The 21,371-nt window shown below is 41.1% G+C and overlaps 1 protein-coding gene across 3 annotated transcripts in view; it reads right to left on the bottom strand.

Moving 5' to 3' along the window:
- LOC138960418 (carboxy-terminal domain RNA polymerase II polypeptide A small phosphatase 1-like) overlaps window positions 1–21,045 on the bottom strand; it is a 55,411-nt gene extending 34,366 nt beyond the window's left edge. For 2 of the 3 annotated variants that reach the window (XR_011453970.1, XM_070332331.1), the window contains exon 1: window positions 1,421–2,163. Coding sequence is in view for 2 of the 3 variants with exons in the window: in XM_070332331.1 (XP_070188432.1) it covers window positions 1,421–1,649 (229 nt within the window). In the remaining variant the exon portion in view is untranslated. Of the gene's footprint in view, window positions 1–1,420; window positions 2,164–20,848 lie in introns of those variants that run through there. The other variant, XM_070332332.1, reaches the window with a different exon arrangement.
- Between the last annotated feature and the right edge of the window lie 326 nt (window positions 21,046–21,371).

Here is a 21,371-nt window from a genome sequence, read left to right as displayed (position 1 = left end):
AGATACATGTCACTGTACCCCTCCACCTGTCAGTAAGTTCATGTTACATTAATCGTGCTTAGAGATACATGTATGCTTCCAAACTGTGAACTGTTGACTGCTCACAGCACTTCAAATCTGGTAGAACAGACCATAGATATCCCTTGACAAATCTGGTAGAACAGACCATAGATATCCCTTGACAAATCTGGTAGAACAGACCAGCCATTTTCCAAATATCGGAAACAAGGTAAACCATGACACATGCACGCATGTGGGAACTGCAATTTTCACCACTTTTAAATAAATACATTTGGTTAGTTTGTTAGCTGTTGCTTTTCGGGTCCAGCGGACCATAATAGGCCAAATGAGGACCCCAATACATGTGGTGGAGCGAAAACAAGGATACCATGAAAAATAAACAACCAATGAAGGAAGGGTAAGAATTATGAGAATATATTGTATTGTCATCATTTTCATGAGTTTTCATTCACAAACACCTGGGAAATAAATCTCATGTTCCCCATGCAATAAATCGAGGTGGTGAATGGGTTTGAGCTTTCAGGTGAAACGTGGATTGTCAAAGTAAAAGCCAATCAGGCTGGTTGTTTGATGTGTGGAACCATCGCGGCTTTGGATTTGTGTTTCCGAGGACAACGATTGTAAGCATTCACTCTCAAAGACCCAATCAATGTTGATAATTACCGCGGCGACTCATGGTCAATTTGCAACTTATCTCTGTAATTGCAAAATCCACAACGAAAAGTCATAAACACTTAAAAGAAAAGAAATATGCTCAACACTTACTGAACTCACACGTATGATCGCAGCTCTGTACATTTTCAGACTGGAAGAAAAGCGTCAACCAGCTACGTTTGACGTCACATACAAGTTTGACGTGTTATCTCGTGCTACTGTGACGATGCTTTGTGGCCCGGAGTTGGATTCTAAAAATTCGTCTCCCTGTGGGTTATTGTGCATTTTGTTGCACAACCAAAATGATGACAAAAACGATGTTTGGTGGCTTGTTGTCAGACCAGCACTTTGTTGTTGGTCCTCGGGGAGCATATCGCCTTTTGTCTCATATTTATGAACCGCGGCCTTCGGCCTTGGTAGATAAAGATGAAACAAAAGACGATATGGTCCCCTTGGACCAACAAAAAAGCTGGTCTGTCAACAAGCCACCAAACACCTTACAAGATGAAACAAAAGACGATATGGTCCCCTTGGACCAACAACAAAGCTGGTCTGTCAACAAGACACCAAACATCTTATATTCTCTCCCCTAAATAAAACAAGCCACTTCCAAAGACACAGTAAGTCTAACACATTCATTTATCACCTGCCAACAGGTGGCATGTCCACAGAAAAAACACAAAGCTGACATCACAAATAGGTCATAGGTGTACCCCACTCAACACAACAAAATGATAGTTGTTACCTCTTCCTGAAAATATCCACTTTACAAGCACTGTGATATGCAACACTAAACCATTCCAACAGTTGGCACGTGCAGTGATCATTTCTTCTTCCACACTGTCATCCATGGCTTCTTCACAGTCACTCAAGTCACTGTCGTCAGGTCCTACTTTGAAAATGACTCTACCACCTGTGTCTGCTGCTTTCCAACCACCTCTCTTTTTACCACTAGTTCTGTCCTTAGAACTCATTGCTAACAGTTAAGTGTAGCAAGGGGAACGTGAGAGATCCTATTATCAGCAATCAGTGTGACACAATCATCAAAAACAGTTCATCTAGATTAACCAGCTGATCACATGCTGCAGATATCATGACATAAGATACTAAGCAAGTGGAGCAGACTGATTACAGAAGAGAATGTCAACACAACGACAGGTAAACATCTGTAGATGAAGTGACTTGTGAATACTGTTTTTACACCTGCACATTTTCCCGAAATCACTTTGTGTTCCGAAGGTTTCCAACTAAAATCGGTCACTTGTTCCACTTGATCTACAAAACTCTCCATCCAAAGCACAGCGCATCCCTATCAAATCAAATCGGCTGTGACTGGACAGGTATTTAGTCTGCATTTATACTTATCCATGACTAACAGCTGCCAAATAATGCACATGGTGTGATAAAAATTAACCAACGAACGAGAATACATGCATATTGGGCAGGAAGAAAAACACACAATGATGCTGGAGCATCTGCCGCAGGACCCCAGGAAAATCAATATATCCACACTATATCCACACAGTACACTGTCTTGACACTCACACATGGTGTGCCGTCACGTGTGTTGAAACAGCTTCAGGCATGAGGGTAACATACCATGAATGGCTACTTATAAAACTGGCCTTTTTCAACAAACAAGTTCTGTACTCAACGTTGAGTAAACTGGGAGACTTGTTTTTATCTGTACGTGTGTGTGTGTGTGTGTGTGTGTGTGTGTGTGTGTGTGTGTGTGTGTGTGTGAGTATATGTATATGTGTGTATATGTGTGTGTGTGTGTATATATGTGTGTGTGTGTGTGTCTGTGTGTGTGTGTATGTGTATGTGTGTGTGTGTGTGTCTATGCGTGTGGGTGTGAGTGTGAGTGTGTGTATATGAGTGTGAGTGTGTGTGTGTGTATATATGTGTGTGTGTGTATGTATATATATGAGACTGTGCCAAAAGGTGACGTTTTCATGTCAGTATGTCCCAAATGACATCACCAGTACATTTTTCATTCTATCTAATCTGTTTTCGTTCTATTTTTTCTAATAACATGCGTTAACAATTGATTGCCAACTGGAATGGAAGAGCACAAAAAGTGTAACTTGATATGTAGTTTCTTTAGAGGGAAAAACATCTTCCACTTTCATGTCAGTGTGTCCCATGCAACATACATTTGCCAAACAGCTATTGCAAGTAGATTATTTGTTAGTGGTATAGAAAATACTGATCAACAATTAAAGTCAGTTTTCACATTCATTTTCTACCTATTACTATTTCTTATTTGTTTATTCTGTTGGCAATGGTGAAATGTCAGCAATCGTGTGTCATTCGGGACAGTAGACATGACACCTGACCTTTTGGCACAGTCTCATATGTGTGTGTGTGTATATGTGTGTATGTGTGTGTGTGAGTGTGTGTGTATGTATGAGTGTGAGTGTGTGTGTGTGTGTGTGTATGTGTGTGAGTGTGTGTGTATGGATATATGTGTGTGAGTGTGTGTGTGTATATATATAGAGAATACTACATGGCTTGCTGTGTCGTACCAGATTTACACGAGTTGTTTTTTTAAATATTGAACTGCGAGCGAAAGCGAGCTGTTCACTATTTGAAAAAGCAACGAGTGTAAATCTGGTACGACACAGCAAGCCATGTAGTATTTTGTTTATCCTACATACTGCACTTACGTGTATTTTACTGAAAATTTCCTGCATTCGAGCCAGCTAAATTGAAGACGTTTGTTTTGGAACCTCGATCTCTTCTAAAGCCTTGTGCAATCTATTACGTCAAAGTGTGGCGTGACGTGTTAGTTATAAAAATTCATCGAGGGTAATTAGCGAGCGCAATTTTTGTTTCTATAATGATGTTTGTCTCGGTGACTTTGGCATCATAAGCAGTGGAAAAACAGGTCCCTGACAGACTTGCTTGACATGACCTCATTTACATGATATACACACGTGTGATTTGAACGATTATTATCTCACGGGTGTCTCTCTCACGTATGTAGGATAAATGTGTGTATGTATAAATATATGTGTGTGTGAGTGTGTGTGTGTGGGAGCTGAGCTGGCAGGGATGGAGGGCGAGGGCAGTTACTTAAGTAATTATTGTAATTAAATATTCTTACAAATCTGCTGACTATTTGACCTGTTAGTTGGATACAAAAACCCTGAGATGAGAGGGGTGATACTGAAATGGTGAGAGTGGCTAAGAACACAGAATGACACATCCATGGAAATCTCGACTGCTTGATTTGCCTGAACTGAAGCATACAACTGCTGAACTGGGTATACAAATTAGGTTACCGGTACTGCAGTTGTGCATTAGTAATGATGTGCTGGCCAACACAAATCCCACCCACTCCTAAACAGTAAGTCAATAAGTGATTAACACACTGACACATAATGTGAACAACTCCTAAACAGTAAGTCAATAAGTGATTAACACACTGACACATAATTTGAACAACTCCTAAACAGTAAGTCAATAAGTGATTAACACACTGACACATAATTTGAACAACTCCTAAACAGTAAGTCAATAAGTGATTAACACACTGACACATAATTTGAACAACTCCTAAACAGTAAGTCAATAAGTGATTAACACACTGACACATAATGTGAACAACTCCTAAACAGTAAGTCAATAAGTGATTAACACACTGACACATAATTTGAAAAATCAATCTCTGGATAATCAAGACATTCATGCAGTCTACTTCTTGAGCTAACTTTGTAATGCACTGCTTATAGATTGTATAGCAGTCAGCTAAGCTATGAACACCAACCACCTGCTGTTCAGTTCACCCTAACAGACAGGCACACACACTGCACTATTTTATAACCAAAAACAGTAGAGCCTCTCCATGAAGACCCCCCCCCCCCCCCCCCCCATCTCTTCTATTCGCTGTTCTATTTCTCTCTTGTGATCAACATGACAAGCCGTATGTGTTTGAGTGTGTGTGCTCGTGCTCTCAACTAAAACAAAAGTCAAACTAGCAATCGTTAAAAACCCAGTCCGTCCGACCAGCACTGCTATGTTCAGACTATGCTCATGTGAAGTTACAGCGTGCCCGGTACACACGCCCTTATCGGTACATCATCGACTACGAGTGTTCTCTGGACAAGCTGTTTAATGCATTTTGCGAGTATTTCTAGCTCTTCTGCGGTGCAGTAGGCCCTATAGACGAGGAAGGTGTCCAAGATCTCAGGAGATGCGTGTGTAACCACTAGGTATTCAGTCAAATCCGAGTAAGAGGCTTTCAACTGACGGGGACAACCAAGCCACCATTATGCACCGACTTGACATAGATCAACAGACGTGCCTTTAGAATAAGGTATGTGCAGAGGTGCCTCATCTGAACAGACAACTAAAGCTTGATGTTTCTGTCACACTTTGTCTTTTATATACAGGTTACAACCAGGCATGGGAATTGAAAATTGTAAAAATTTATAACTGAAGACGCGAAGCGTCAAGTTGACGGCGCGAAGCGCCTAGCTTTACTAGGGGGGTCCGGGGGCATGCCCTCCCCCGGAAAAAAATTTCTCCAAAGAACCCAGATGGTGCAATCTGGTGTCATCTGAGCTCCAAGTTTGCCATTAAATTCTGTTTTTAGAATCAGAGTTTTTAGTACCAATTTTTGCTTTTTTGAAGAAAAAAAATATATATACATGTATTATATGGTTTAAATTTGTTAAAAAATTGATCTGTTGAGACAAACAGGAAAATGTAACTTGTAACACAATCTGTGCAATCTGGTTTACTTTCAAACATAAAAGTTCAAGTAACTGAGGCGGGCGGTAGCAGTGCGTGAACAAAGTACGGAAAGTTTTCGCGGGCTTTTGCGCAAAGGCAAAAGTAACCAGTGCTTTTTTTGTGTGCCTCCCCCTTTTATTTTTTCGGCAGACACTTGCTTTTTCGGCGGAACAAAAAACAAAATTCAAATTTGGCGGAAATCCGCCGTTCGGCGGACAATTCCCATGCCTGTACAACACTTGTGATTTTTTATATGGCTTGTATTTCAGTCAAGACCCAGCGGGAATATTTATTAAGGAGATTTCTATAGCGCATAACTAAAAGCACTATGGCTCGTGAGTCCCTTGATATTCATCCGCTGGGTCTTAACAAATACAAGCCATATAAAAAACCACTCGTGTTGTAACCTCTATATATATATCATGTGTGTATCATTGAATGACAGTTTGCAAATTTCATTTCTGGTACTGTATTTTGTGATTTTTACCAGTAAATTACAGGACATTTCCAGTTGAAGTGATCACTGACAAACATATCCAGTTGAAGTGATCACTGACAAACATATCCACAATATTATTATTATCAGATTACTTGTCTTTTAACCCCTTTTTAATTTTTTTTTTAATCTTTACCCCCCAAGGGATGTATGGCTGCTGTTAGTGTTCCTACTAATGCCCTACCTGTCCAGTTCATCATTTACTTGGAACAGAACTTGGTGCAAGCTATCAGGAAGCCAAAATCAGGTCAGTGTAAATGTAAATGCACCTGAGATTCTGTGTTGAGGTAGTGAAAGTAATGGAGCCTCCTTTCAGCACTACAAGTCATCAGCCAGATGACTGGCAAGAGCCCAACAAACATCAATGGGTGAGGGAGGAGCCTCCTTTCAGCACTACAAGTCATCAGCCAGATGACTGGCAAGAGCCCAACAAACAGCAATGGGTGAGGGAGGAGCCTCCTTTCAGCACTACAAGTCATCAGCCAGACGACTGGCAAGAGCCCAACAAACAGCAATGGATGAGGGAGGAGCCTCCTTTCAGCACTACAAGTCATCAGCCAGACGACTGGCAAGAGCCCAACAAACAGCAATGGGTGAGGGAGGAGCCTCCTTTCAGCACTACAAGTCATCAGCCAGACGACTGGCAAGAGCCCAACAAACAGCAATGGGTGAGGGAGGAGCCTCCTTTCAGCACTACAAGTCATCAGCCAGACGACTGGCAAGAGCCCAACAAACAGCAATGGGTGAGGGAGGAGCCTCCTTTCAGCACTACAAGTCATCAGCCAGACGACTGGCAAGAGCCCAACAAACATCAATGGATGAGGGAGGAAGAACATGCAAAACGAAATGAGCTCAGCGAAGAAAGCACAGAAGGTTCAAGTTCTACACAAAGTGTGAAAGACACACACATACCTCTGAAAACTGAAACAGCCAGTTCAAAGACACACACATACCTCTGAAAACTTTCTTTCTTTCTTTTTTTGGTGTTTAACGTCGTTTTCAACCGCCTCTGAAAACTGAAACAGCCAGTTCAAAGACACACACATACCTCTGAAAACTGAAACAGCCAGTTCAAAGACACACACATACCTCTGAAAACTGAAACAGCCAGTTCACATGGAACAGTCAAATATTCAATTCAGTGAGCCAAACCAACGATGAAGTTGTGATTTTCTCACCAGTAGAACGCTATTGTTATGATTTAGCACCAACACCAGTAGAACGCTATTGTTATGATTTAGCACCAACACCAGTAGAACGCTATTGTTATGATTTAGCACCAACACCAGTAGAACGCTATTGTTATGATTTAGCACCAACACCAGTAGAACGCTATTGTTATGATTTAGCACCAACACCAGTAGAACGCTATTGTTATGATTTAGCACCAACACCAGTAGAACGCTATTGTTATGATTTAGCACCAACACCAGTAGAACGCTATTGTTATGATTTAGCACCAACACCAGTAGAACGCTATTGTTATGATTTAGCACCAACACCAGTAGAACGCTATTGTTATGATTTAGCACCAACACCAGTAGAACGCTATTGTTATGATTTAGCACCAACACCAGTAGAACGCTATTGTTATGATTTAGCACCAACACCAGTAGAACGCTATTGTTATGATTTAGCACCAACAGGAGTTTGGAATTGCTTGTGTCACGCAATACTCAAGCTTACAGTTACATCAACATTTATTGATGGGCTGCACGAGTAAATGCATGCTTAACACTTGATAATGGAACTTTGCCAAAACACAAATAATCAAAAACAGTCAATCTTAAAACCTCCATGTACATGAATCAAGAACAATGAGGATGTTGCAGTCTTGACCAGTGGAATGCAAACAAACCTCCATGTACATGAAACAAGAACAATGAGGATGTTGCAGTCTTGACCAGTGGAATGCAAACAAACCTCCATGTACATGAAACAAGAACAATGAGGATGTTGCAGTCTTGACCAGTGGAATGCAAACAAACCTCCATGTACATGAAACAAGAACAATGAGGATGTTGCAGTCTTGACCAGTGGAATGCAAACAAACCTCCATGTACATGAAACAAGAACAATGAGGATGTTGCAGTCTTGACCAGTGGAATGCAAACAAACCTCCATGTACATGAAACAAGAACAATGAGGATGTTGCAGTCTTGACCAGTGGAATGCAAACAAACCTCCATGTACATGAAACAAGAACAATGAGGATGTTGCAGTCTTGACCAGTGGAATGCAAACAAACCTCCATGTACATGAAACAAGAACAATGAGGATGTTGCAGTCTTGACCAGTGGAATGCAAACAAACCTCCATGTACATGAAACAAGAACAATGAGGATGTTGCAGTCTTGACCAGTGGAATGCAAACAAACCTCCATGTACATGAAACAAGAACAATGAGGATGTTGCAGTCTTGACCAGTGGAATGCAAACAAACCTCCATGTACATGAAACAAGAACAATGAGGATGTTGCAGTCTTGACCAGTGGAATGCAAACAAACCTCCATGTACATGAAACAAGAACAATGAGGATGTTGCAGTCTTGACCAGTGGAATGCAAACAAACCTCCATGTACATGAAACAAGAACAATGAGGATGTTGCAGTCTTGACCAGTGGAATGCAAACAAACCTCCATGTACATGAATCAAGAACAATGAGGATGTTGCAGTCTTGACCAGTGGAATGCAAACAAACCTCCATGTACATGAAACAAGAACAATGAGGATGTTGCAGTCTTGACCAGTGGAATGCAAACAAACCTCCATGTACATGAAACAAGAACAATGAGGATGTTGCAGTCTTGACCAGTGGAATGCAAACAAACCTCCATGTACATGAAACAAGAACAATGAGGATGTTGCAGTCTTGACCAGTGGAATGCAAACAAACCTCCATGTACATGAATCAAGAACAATGAGGATGTTGCAGTCTTGACCAGTGGAATGCAAACAAACAACAAAGAGCTGGAAGAGGGGGATGGTGTAAGGGGGGGATGGTGTAAGGGGGGATGGTGTAAGGGGAGATGGTGTAAGAGGGGGATGGTGTAAGAGGGATGGTGTAAGAGGGATGGTGTAAGAGGCGGATGGTGTAAGGGGGGGGATGGTGTAAGGGGGGATGGTGTAAGAGGGGGATGGTGTAAGAGGGGGATGGTGTAAGAGGCGGATGGTGTAAGGGGGGGATGGTGTAAGGGGGGATGGTGTAAGGGGGGGGGGATGGTGTAAGAGGGGGATGGTGTAAGAGGGGGATGGTGTAAGGGGGGGATGGTGTAAGAGGCGGATGGTGTAAGAGGCGGATGGTGTAAGGGGGGGATGGTGTAAGGGGGGGGGGGGGGGATGGTGTAAGGGGGGATGGTGTAAGAGGGGGATGGTGTAAGAGGGGGATGGTGTAAGGGGGGGATGGTGTAAGGGGGGGATGGTGTAAGGGGGGATGGTGTAAGAGGCGGATGGTGTAAGAGGGGGATGTTGTAAGGGGGGATGGTGTAAGAGGGGGATGGTGTAAGGGGGGGATGTTGTCAGAGGGGGATGGTGTAAGGGGGGGGATGGTGTAAGAGGGGGATGGTGTAAGGGGGGGATGGTGTAAGAGGGGGATGGTGTAAGAGGGGGATGGTGTAAGAGGGATGGTGTAAGAGGGATGGTGTAAGGGGGGGGATGGTGTAAGAGGCGGATGGTGTAAGGGGGGATGGTGTAAGGGGGGGGGGGATGGTGTAAGAGGCGGATGGTGTAAGGGGGGGATGGTGTAAGAGGCGGATGGTGTAAGGGGGGGGGGTTGGTGTAAGAGGGGGATGGTGTAAGGGGGGGATGGTGTAAGGGGGGATGGTGTAAGGGGGGATGGTGTAAGGGGGATGTTGTAAGAGGGGGATGGTGTAAGGGGGGGATGGTGTAAGGGGGGATGGTGTAAGGGGGGGATGGTGTAAGGGGGGGATGGTGTAAGGGGGGGATGGTGTAAGGGGGGGATGGTGTAAGGGGGGGATGGTGTAAGGGGGGATGGTGTAAGGGGGGGTGTAAGAGGGGGATGGTGTAAGAGGGGGATGGTGTAAGGGGGGGATGGTGTAAGAGGGGGATGGTGTAAGAGGGGGATGGTGTAAGAGGGGGATGGTGTAAGGGGGGGGATGGTGTAAGAGGGGGATGGTGTAAGAGGGGGATGGTGTAAGGGGGGGATGGTGTAAGGGGGGATGGTGTAAGGGGGGGATGGTGTAAGAGGGGGATGGTGTAAGAGGGGGATGGTGTAAGGGGGGGATGGTGTAAGGGGGGATGGTGTAAGGGGGGGATGGTGTAAGGGGGGATGGTGTAAGAGGGGGGATGGTGTAAGGGGGGGATGGTGTAAGGGGGGATGGTGTAAGGGGGGGATGGTGTAAGTGGGGGTGGTGTAAGGGGGGATGGTGTAAGGGGGGGATGGTGTAAGTGGGGGTGGTGTAAGGGGGGGATGGTGTAAGAGGGGGATGGTGTAAGAGGGGGATGGTGTAAGGGGGGGTGGTGTAAGAGGGGGATGGTGTAAGGGGGGATGGTGTAAGGGGGGATGGTGTAAGAGGAGGATGGTACATGTGTAAGAGGGGGATGGTGTAAGGGGGGGATGGTGTAAGGGGGGGATGGTGTAAGAGGGGGATGGTGTAAGGGGGGATGGTGTAAGGGGGGATGGTGTAAGGGGGGGATGGTGTAAGGGGGGGATGGTGTAAGGGGGGGATGTTGTAAGAGGGGGATGGTGTAAGAGGGGGATGGTGTAAGGGGGGGATGGGGGACTGATGTGTTGAGTTTTCACATGCTAAACACACTTCTCACTTTAACTTACAAGGTTACATACATCAGTCTGAAAGCAAAGCCAAAATGTTTTCGCACACCCACTGTTCCTGGCAATCTCATCATCTTGTCCACGCAAATACTAAGTTACCCTGAAGACAATTTGAGGGAGCAGTTGTACTCCTCCCCTGTTTTACCTGCAAGTGCATCAATCACACAAACACTGCGAGGTACTACAGGCACTACAGGTAGGGAGTGTGTGTAGCCCACCAGGTAAGATGGGACAGAGACCCAAGGAGTTCTGACACGGACTGCCTCAGCTTACGTGCACCTACCCTTCTTCCCATTCCACAGAGCGCTGCAAAGCTGGTGAGAGCATAATGTTATGCTGACACACTTGGCGCCAACCTGTTTCTTGGTGAGGGTGGGTTGAGGAAAAGAGACTTAGCATAGGGATTTAGAACCAGGAACACCTGAGGAAAAGAGACTTAGCATAGGGATTTAGAACCAGGAACACCTGAGGAAAAACTCTGGTACTGTACAACTGTGGTTCCCATTTGTTGCAGACACATTCACACACGCTGTCTTTTTACATTTAGTCAAGTTTTGACTAAATGTTTTAACCCCTTGACTTCCGGAACTATTTGAGGATATTGGTAAAAAAAAGAGTGTTTTGATTTGAGAGTGCATAAAAACTGTTAGGATAACAGTAGGGGAAAGAAACATATATGTATGTGTAGGTATATGATTGGAGATTCCAACAAATACCACAAATTACTCAAAAGGGGCAGACAATGTTTTACGCAAGGGGCGGATAATCCAATTTATTCAGTTTATTAGTGAAAATATAGACAAAATGCTGTTTTATGCTTGTAAATATTAAAAATATCCAGTCAAAACTAATGTAGACATTTTTATTGGCCTTTTGTCAGCATAGTTGAATGATTTTAGTTTTGAGATATGCCTTATTCATTTTTTTTGTTTTTGCAACAGGTTAGCCATAATATGAGATTTTTGACGATATTTCTAAAAATAGGGTGTGTTGAATTGAGATTGCATAAAAACTGTTAGGACAACAGTAGAGGAAAGAAACATATATGTATATAGGATACTCACGTGGAATATCCTGATCAAATGTTGGATCTTCCTGACGAGAATTATCAACTGTGTCGGTTCTTTTCACCTGTCCCACCCCTCCCTGCCTTGTCCCCTTCTGCCACGCCCCCTTCTACGCGACGTGGATGGTTGTACAAAATCATCATTATCACTCTCACTTTCGTCACTTTCACTTTCATTTTGAACAATGTCTCCCTCGCCTCCCACCACGTTTTCATCTTCACTTTCATCTCCATTGCCGGGAATATTCATCAAAATACGAACAGCTTCCTCAACAGTATAGCGCTGATTCGCCATGTTAGAGAATCGAACCAAAGATGTCCAGAAAAACGCAATAAAATCCGTCAAAATCAATCGAATTCACTCAAAACTTCACCCACATGGAGGCAGACATCTTGGCTATCGAAAACGAGGCAATTGCGGACTCTCGCGGTTGTTTCCCCTGAGTAACAGAGCGTCGACTGCTGTGAGGGTCCGACCGCGCTTAAATGCGTGGTCGGAAGCGAAAGGCTTAACATAGAGGGGGGAATCGAGACGAGGGTCGTGGTGTATGTGTGTGTGTGTGTGTAGAGCGATTCAGTATAACTACTGGACCGATCTTTTTGAAATTTGTCATGAGAGTTCCTGGGTATGATATCCCCAGACGTTTTTTTCCATTTTTTCGATAAATGTCTTTGATGACGTCATATCCGGCATTTTGTAATAGTTGAGGTAGCACTGTCACACCCTCATTTTTCAATGAAATTGATTGAAATTTTGGCCAAGCAATCTTCGACGAAGGCCGGACTTTGGTATTGCATTTCAGCTTGGTGGCTTAAAAATTAATTAATGACTTTGGTCATTAAAAATCTAACAAGAAGAGCAAACGCTCGATCGAGTCACTTTCGCAGTTCTGAATATTATATGAGGCATCAGATGGACAGGAAGAAATTGCTATTCACAACACAATACAGATGTAAATAATTTGATGTAAAGAATAATCCTATAAAGTTTGAATCAAATCCGATGAATAGTTTCAGAGATATGATATTTCAATTTTTTTCCTTCAAGACATACCTGTGACCTTGAAAAAGGTCAAAGGTCACCAAAGCAGACGTCAAAGTGTAGAGGTCACTGGGAGTCACGTTCACATAAAATTTGAGCCCGGTCACTTTTATAGTTTCCGAGAAAAGCCCAACGTTAAGTTGTGTGTTGCCGAACAGAAAAGGCTAGTTATCTCCCTTGTTTTTCTGATAACGTTCGTAAAAGGCTACAGATGTAAATACTTTGATGTAAAGAATAATCCTACAAAGTTTCAATCACATCCGATGAACTTTGTCAAAGATATAAAATGTCTAATTTTTCCTTTGACGCTGACCTGTGACCTTGAAAAAAGGTCAAAGGTCAACGAAACCATCGTTAAAGTGTAGAGGTCATTGGAGCCGGCCGGACGGCCGGCCGGACAGACTAACACTGACCGATTACATAGAGTCACTTTTTCTCAAGTGACTCAAAAATTGTAATTATTATTTTTTTTATATAAAACGATCCAAAATTACGTTTATCGTATTCTTCATCATTTTCTGATTCAAAAAAAGATCAACACTAAAGTGGTATACCTGTAGCAGATCAACTAAACCAGTTTCCTCCTGATGGGAGATAGCGCAAGTTGCCAAGTAGCACTATCAGTATGAAGAGTATACACATTTAACTACTAACTGTAAGTAGTTTGGTCACTTTTCTGGTGTATGTTTATTAAAAAGAATCAGTTTAACTTACTTAGGCTTCAGAAGTGAGCAGACAAATTCATCAACGCCAAGGCAAGCTCACATTCACAAGTCAGTCTAACTCAGCCTGGTCCAAAAAGAATGAAATAAGAATAGAGACCTCAATAACCTTTACAGTTCAAAACATTTTCACTGGAGCAATTCCACAGAACACAAATCCTTCAGCTTCAAATCAGAACAGAGACTGACAGTAAACGCATGAATTAAACAAAGTGTAGATGAAACCTGCTACAACTGAAATCTTCAGTGAAACCTTTACAATATATATGACCAAGTGACACACGCCCACCCAGTCGGGTGATGTTAGGGGGCACTAGTTAACTGTTATCATTTGCGGTCGCAATGCTGCCACAGCGGACGATTCTATCCCAATTCCTTTTTCACAGTCAGTATCTATCTTTTCCTTCATAAGCTCTGCCAAAGCCCATCCTTAAAAATCTGTTGGTACAATCTCTTTTTTTAATGGGGGGGGGGCTTGTCCCAGTAGTCTCGTGGGGAAAAAAAAGCCGGCTATTTGACAGCATTCGATTCCTGTTATTTCTTTATAGAAGAGACTTTTTGAAAATCCCACATCACCTGTTTTATTTTGATCATGAAATTACTTTAATTTTAATCACAAAATACCCATATTAACTTTCATTCAATAACAACTTGGGTGTCTACTACACACCCTCAGCAAGACCCACTGCCAGGCAGGGAAGAAGAAAGGGAGTAGTCTCGTGGGGGCAAAAAAAGTCGGCTATTTGACAGCATTCGATTCCTGTTATTTCTTTATAAGATTAAGATAAGATTTAAGATAAGATTTTTTTATATAGTCCATGAGGGTAACCTCACAGAAATTCGGGCTGCTTTCTCCCTGGGGAAAGCGAGCTGCCATACAGTATACGGCGCTACCCATCAAAGTGTTATGGAACTTGTGTATCGCAGTTTGATTGAAAGCATACTGACTTTTAACATTGTGACATGGTATGGTACCACAAATGTTAAAAACAAAGCTAAACTCCACCGCATTGTTGCGACGGCTAGCAAGCTTGTTGGGCAACCCCAACGACAGCTGACCAGTCTCTACGAAGCTGCCATTAAGCGGAAAGCTCTCAAAATTGTCCGTGATCCGATCCATCCTCTCAACCCCTGTTTCGAAATTCTCCCTTCAGGTAAACGTTATAAGGTCCCTTTGGCACGCAAAAACCAGTTTAAAAAGTCATTCCTGCCTTCTGCAGTCACCATTTTAAATTCTTCTCGCATCACGTAGAGGCTGGTCGGCTGGGAAAAAACAAACAATGTGTACATGTGAAGGTGTGTGGGAAATATTTGTAATGTGATTACTCGGCTGTGAAACCCAACTCCTGTGATATGAGAGGGTAAATTTACATAGTGCAATATCATATTTGATTGTATCCCTTTTATGTTTTATGTTTTATGTGTGTCGTCCTATACAATTGTTGTTATAATCGTTTACAGGCAGACAGGGTGTGCCGAAGAAAAATTTCCATTTTTATGTAATATTTTAATGGACAATAAAGTGCTGTTATTGTTATTGTTATTATCATTATTTTTTTTTTCCTGCATGCATTCATGTTTCCAAGCCCTGAGACTTAATGCCGTGTGAGATGGAATTTTTTTTACACTTTATTTCAAGTCACACGGGTATTTGGTGGACATTTTTATCTATGCCTATACAATTTTGCCAGGAAAGACCCTTTTGTCAATCGTGGGATCTTTAACGTGCACACCCCAATGAAGTGTACACGAAGGGACCTCGGTTTTTCGTCTCATCCGAAAGACTAGCACTTGAACCCACCACCTAGGTTAGGAAAGGGGGGAGAAAATTGCAGCCTGACCCAGGCCTGAACACGCAACCTCTCGCTTCCGAGCGCAAGTGCGTTACCACTCGGCCACCCAGTCCATTTCGTATAGAAGAGATTTTTTGAAAATCCCACATCACCTGTTTTATTTTGATCATGAAATTACTTTAATTTTAATCACAAAATAATAATAATAATAATAATGCAAACTTTTATAGCGCTATTCTAGAAAAATGTCTACTCTTAGCGCTTTACAATACATACATCGACCAAGCATACTATACACGCACAGGCAAAGAAACCGACCAAACATAACCAACAAACTATACATGCACAGGCAAAATACCCATATTAACTTTCATTCAATAACATTAACTTGGGTGTCTACAACACACCCTCAGCAAGACCCACTGCCAGGCAGGGAAGAAGAAAGGGAGACATTCCATTACTGCAATAGCCTGTGTTCTGACCGCACATTGTCCGTAGCACTGTCCTTGTTAGTAATTCTGACAGGGCAGTGGTCAGAGTAATGCCACCTGGGCTACTCAATTTACTGAAAGCAGAGGAACTCTTTACTGTTGTTTCTTGACTGTGCTGGTGCTTTGACCCAACCAACCAACCAAATTCAGATGAGACATTGTCGACCTGGTTTGAAATTGTCAGAATTTACAGCCTTGGCTCGATTCAATAAAGGATTTATGTTTAGTGAGGTTATTGTCTATTGCCAATGTTGGCGTTTCGAAGTGTTAGACAATAACCTCAGTAAACATAGGTCCCTTATCATATCGAACCAATGCTAACCCTTTAGTCAGTGTTTTGGAACGTTCATTTTGTGGAAGTTTCTTCAAAATCATTAGCAGCTGAACTCCATTGTTCGCCGCTTTCTGTTGTTTCAACGTCAACTGAGACAGCTGAAAAGAAATCTTTGCTTGACCCTAATATATGGCCCAAAGTCAGAATAGGTGTCCATTTTTGTGACATACAAAATCAATTTTAAAAATGAACATTTTCTTTGTTTTGAAAATAGAGATATATTTTAGAGCATAAATACGCAAGGAACAGCTATGATTTTAGAAAACTCATGTTTGATCACTTCACAGATTCAGGTTTAAAAGTTTGCAGGAGTTCATAACTTCACACCGTCACAAAATTTAGACTTGTTAAATCATTGTTGCTACATGTATTGGGTCTGTTTTAGACATCTGAGCAAATTGCTACAGCAAATTACTTTGCATTTCAAGCAAGTTAAACTTGTTTTGGCCACGCATGATGCAGATGTGAACTCCATTAATGGGAAGTTCATAACTTCACATAATTTACTTTTATTGGTATAATAAATTTAATTTATACAGGCAGGAAACAATTTGTTTTGTTTTTTAATCTGAAAAAGGTGAGCTGGAACATGAAGGTAATTTTTGAAGATGAAGTGTGGAGAAGATTTTTTGGTTATCTGTATTATTTATGGAAATTAATATTGTCACAATTTTTTCACAGCAAATATTGGCATAAGTTATCATTAAATCTACAATTTTGCTGTTTTTGTGCAAAATGTGCTTGAAAAGTACCATCAAAAGGATTTCAATACACCAAAATGTTTGTCTGACTCAAAGAGTTGGCAGAAACTGAAAGTTTTTTTAGAATGTCCCAGGAGTTCATAACTTCACACCGTGACATCACAAACTATGGCTAATTCAAACCAAAGTAAGAAAGTGCATATGTCATCTTATTTTCTCTCCAGCTACTCTTTGTAATCAACATACAACTAAGTAATAAAAGTAAAACATTTGTGAAAACAAACGATAACAAAAATCATAAAATGTGAGCGTGCGCATAACTTCACAAGAATTTTTGTTATGTTGGTCTCTAGTACAGTTACTGTATAATATATTTGCAAAACAATGACAAACTGAGAACACAGAGTTATAGTATAGGCTAAAGCTGCACTTATATTACAAAATCAGATTTTAATTGCCAAAATAAAACAAATTGTTTGAAACTTGTGAAAGTTCATAACTTCACATCAATCACACATTTATACTAAAATAACTAACTAAAGTCTCTTGCAAATAATTCTAAACAACTTAATGATTTACTTAACCAAACTCAGTCATGAAAACTGTTACCGAAATCATTATTTAGTTAGTGTTTATGTCAGCTGACTGTGTGTTCATAACTTCACATCATTTATTTAACTGAAAAGCTACGTACTAAAATCTGCTGGTAAATTAAAATAAAAATGACATCAAACTGTAACAGCCTACTCTGGAGAAGAGCAGCACATCATTTGAGGTAGTGATTTAGTGTAGTAAATTAATTATTGTGTATAAATCATACTCATGGCATGTGTTCATAACTTCACACCGTGGGGCTGAGGGTCAGTTGATGTGAAGTTATGTACACCGTGCAGTCAACCCAGATTCATGCTGGAATTATCAAAATGTAATTTTGAGGGTTGATATTCAGAAAACTTCTTACAAAATGTCCAGATAAAGTCAAATGTACTCTTTTGCTATTAACAAGGCATTATTTTAAACACGCCCTTGAAAAATGAGCTTGAGTTATGTGAAGTTATGAACTTCATGACAAAACGGCTAAGTACTTCAGAAAGAAACAGTCAGCAGCCAGTAGATTCTTTTTGTGATGAAAATCATGGTACAGTGTAATTTGGAAACTGAAAATAGTCATTTTACATATATTTTGGGTTTTGACATGAGTTGGTAACTCTCACATAAAAATAGTGCACAAGACACAGAGAAAATGGCTAACTAAAGCATACTGCTTGACTTTAGTGACAAAAATTGCTTAGTATCTAAATCTAATGTACTTTTATATGCAAAATTGCTGTTCCACTACAACCTTAACTTTCATGGCTAGCATTTAAGGACAAAAAACACTCTCAGTGGAGATAGTAGGAAAGTTCATAACTTTCTCACAAGAATTTTTTATTTCTCAATTACTCAAACACCAATGAATGAACTTGATGCAAACTTTCAGTGTGACTGCTGCTAGTGGATCCAAATGCATTACAAAGCTAGGTGTTCCCCAACCAGTCAATTTACTCTTTTTATAAGGCAAAAGGTTGGAAAGTTCATAACTCTTTTTTCACAAGAAAATCTGCACGTAAACTTCAAACTACTTTTGAACATGCAAAAACAAGTCAAACGACCCTTTTTATGTTTTATACCTCTGCAAAACATACTGTAAAATACTTTTTTACAAAAATATATCAGGTTTCAATCTTTAATTATTATTTAGAGCTGATCAGTGAACAAAAATGAAGTCTTACGGAAATAGTTATGAACTTTCTGTGAAATTTTGTCTCCCCATTTTCTGCAGGCTCACTGACAAAATTCAAAAACTTTGCTTTGTCAAAGGTACATTTGAGTTTTACTGGCTCAGTGAAAAGTCATTCATGACATTCTGTCCCATAAATATGACAGAGTAGACCATGTTTCAATATGCTGTAAGGTCATGTCACAAAAAATTGCCAAAATGTAGTGCTGCTGACTTCAGATAATGGCGACATTTTCATTAAAAACAACAACTGAGCACACAATGTTTCTCTAGGTGTGTACTTCATACTTTTTTTTACAAGTCTCATTAATCTTTACAAGGATTTTATTTTTCTTTGATGTACAAATCAGGTTAGAGCCAAGGTTGCACAGCTATTTCAGCTGTGGACACCATTTCAGACTTAAGGCCATATAGCAGGGGTGTTGCTAGACATTTTGATGTTGGGACACTTGGCCGAAACTGTCAGAAAGCTTTAGGACATCTTGGAAAATGTTCGGCTATTATTTTGGCTCATACAAAGTCACCGCAACATTAAAGCACAAGACTCAAGAGGGGAACACCAATACATACAATCATTGTCTTAGGAACACAGATTACAGGGGCGGAGCAGTTAAGCCAGAGGGGGGGGGGGGGGGGGGGAGGGGGTACAACTTGGGGTCCAGGGTCCCGTTGGAAGAATGTTAGCTATTTTATAAACAATTTGTGGCTTATCCTTGATTTGAAACATGATCAACTGGTGTCAGCAGCCACTCATTATTTCTTTTAACGTTAGTATTAAATAATGGCAATTTATTCTCACTGATATCTGCTGCCGACATCATATAGTATGGTTAGAAGGAAGACATGTCGCATACTGTGACAATTAACTCTTCCCCCAGCTTTACAGACAGAAACAAAAAATAAAATTCACAGACAGAATTTTAGTGTTTGTTTGGTTTTTTTTTTTTTGGGGGGGGGGGGGGGTCCGGAACCCCTGTTACACCTCCCTTAGTCCGCCCCTGGATTATATGTTGCTTAATGCAACTGAAACAATCAGCTTTGCTGATTTAACTACATCAGTTCTCTGAAACTTTTTCAAACCTTTAACTTTAATTTCTTGAAAGTAAAACTCTTCCAATCTTGTGCTAATCTTGACAAGCCTTGACGAAGGGTAGCAAACCTTGGCCAATTTAGTTTTTTTTCTTTTTTGGTTGCGACATGATGTTCAAATCCAAATCACTGACTGACTGATAAACTATTGCGAACCGGCAAACGCAAACGCTGAGAGTGTGGTTTCCCTTGTCCAAAGGAAACCACTCTGGCATCTATATTTTTTGGCAATGGCTTCCGTTCTATTGGTCATTTTTAGATTGTATGCGCCAATGGCGTAATTACATTAGTTAACCAAACCCTGAGAGTGAGACTGTATAGTGAATACTTGTACTTGTAGAACTTTGTATACAGTTTTTCTTATTGCATCGCTTTGACAAAATCATCAAAATCTCCACAGCAGGTGTATTCAAGATATAAAAGTAGAAAGATGAAAGACACTTGTTGCAATGAACAGACTGGCCAGCAGACAAAGTTTAGATCAGCAGTATCAAAATGGCAACATGCGTATAAATTAAGTCTCACTAGTGACTTAATCAACTAATTATACAAGACGGTTGTGTCGAAATGTAAGCTACATAGATCGTATTTAAATATGATATTGATAAGAATGCAACAAATGGGCGTCTCAACATGATCACCCATGATTACCATTCAATTACTAAACCCTGGTCAGAGGCCCACACGCAATCAGTCTTATTGTTGCCGAGTATTCTACTTTGTTCCTACAAATCTAACGGGTAATAGATCTACTGTCTATGCAAGACATAAAACAGAACTGGAATGCGTAGCTTCATGCACAAGCTAGTAAATTCTTGTTTACGTCGCCACAGCAGACATCTGCTGTCAGACCCGATAACTCTCCCCCTCGCTTCCGAGTCTCCGACACCTCTCGCAGCTCTATGGAACTTCGACCTCATTAGCTTCTGTCAAAATATGTCAGTCAATAAACCAGTATTGATAGCATGCCCCCACACTCCGGACACACCATAAACCATTAAAACATGAATGCATAGTTTCAAAAGAGTCATAGATGCGCACAATTAACAAAAAAACATGCAGGTGCCTTTGCATACCAACACTTCAGCGCCATTTTTGAGACCACTTGCAAAGCAACTTGCTCACCTTTTTCCGATGCGGGAAATGTATTGAGAAGTTCATCTTCTCTGCTAACCTGGGTTATAATGGACGTACTGTCCATTTAGACGACACCTAATACATCCGGAAGGCTGCGTCTTTGCTTGCTATGCCGTTAAAACACTACAAAAAACGGACTAGGACAACATGGACTATGGCTTCCAAAGTAAATATCAGTGCCGAGATATTGTACACTCATGAATATTAATGAAGAAGCTGAACCGCAGAAACTCGCCATGCAAAAATATTTTGCGCGTTTGCCCTCTTTACATAAAATAATAAAATAATCATAGGTGAGACGACTATCCTCATACACTAATAGTGACAATGGAAATAATTTATTTTGTTGCAAAAGAGAAATGGACATGGAGAGGTCAAGTTGTTACGGATAAACTGGGCTTCAAGGCAACCAATCAAATGAAAGAGCCCCGTTTACCTCATTCAAACATATTTGGAACAGACAGATCTTGCCTTCTCGGAAAATAAACACTCGGAACATAACCTTAAAACA

This window comes from Littorina saxatilis, linkage group LG2 (assembly GCF_037325665.1).
Source record: "Littorina saxatilis isolate snail1 linkage group LG2, US_GU_Lsax_2.0, whole genome shotgun sequence".
NCBI lineage: Eukaryota > Metazoa > Mollusca > Gastropoda > Littorinimorpha > Littorinidae > Littorina > Littorina saxatilis.
The sequence above is the reverse complement of the archived record's forward strand: the minus strand, read 5'-3'. Positions and strand labels throughout refer to the sequence as shown.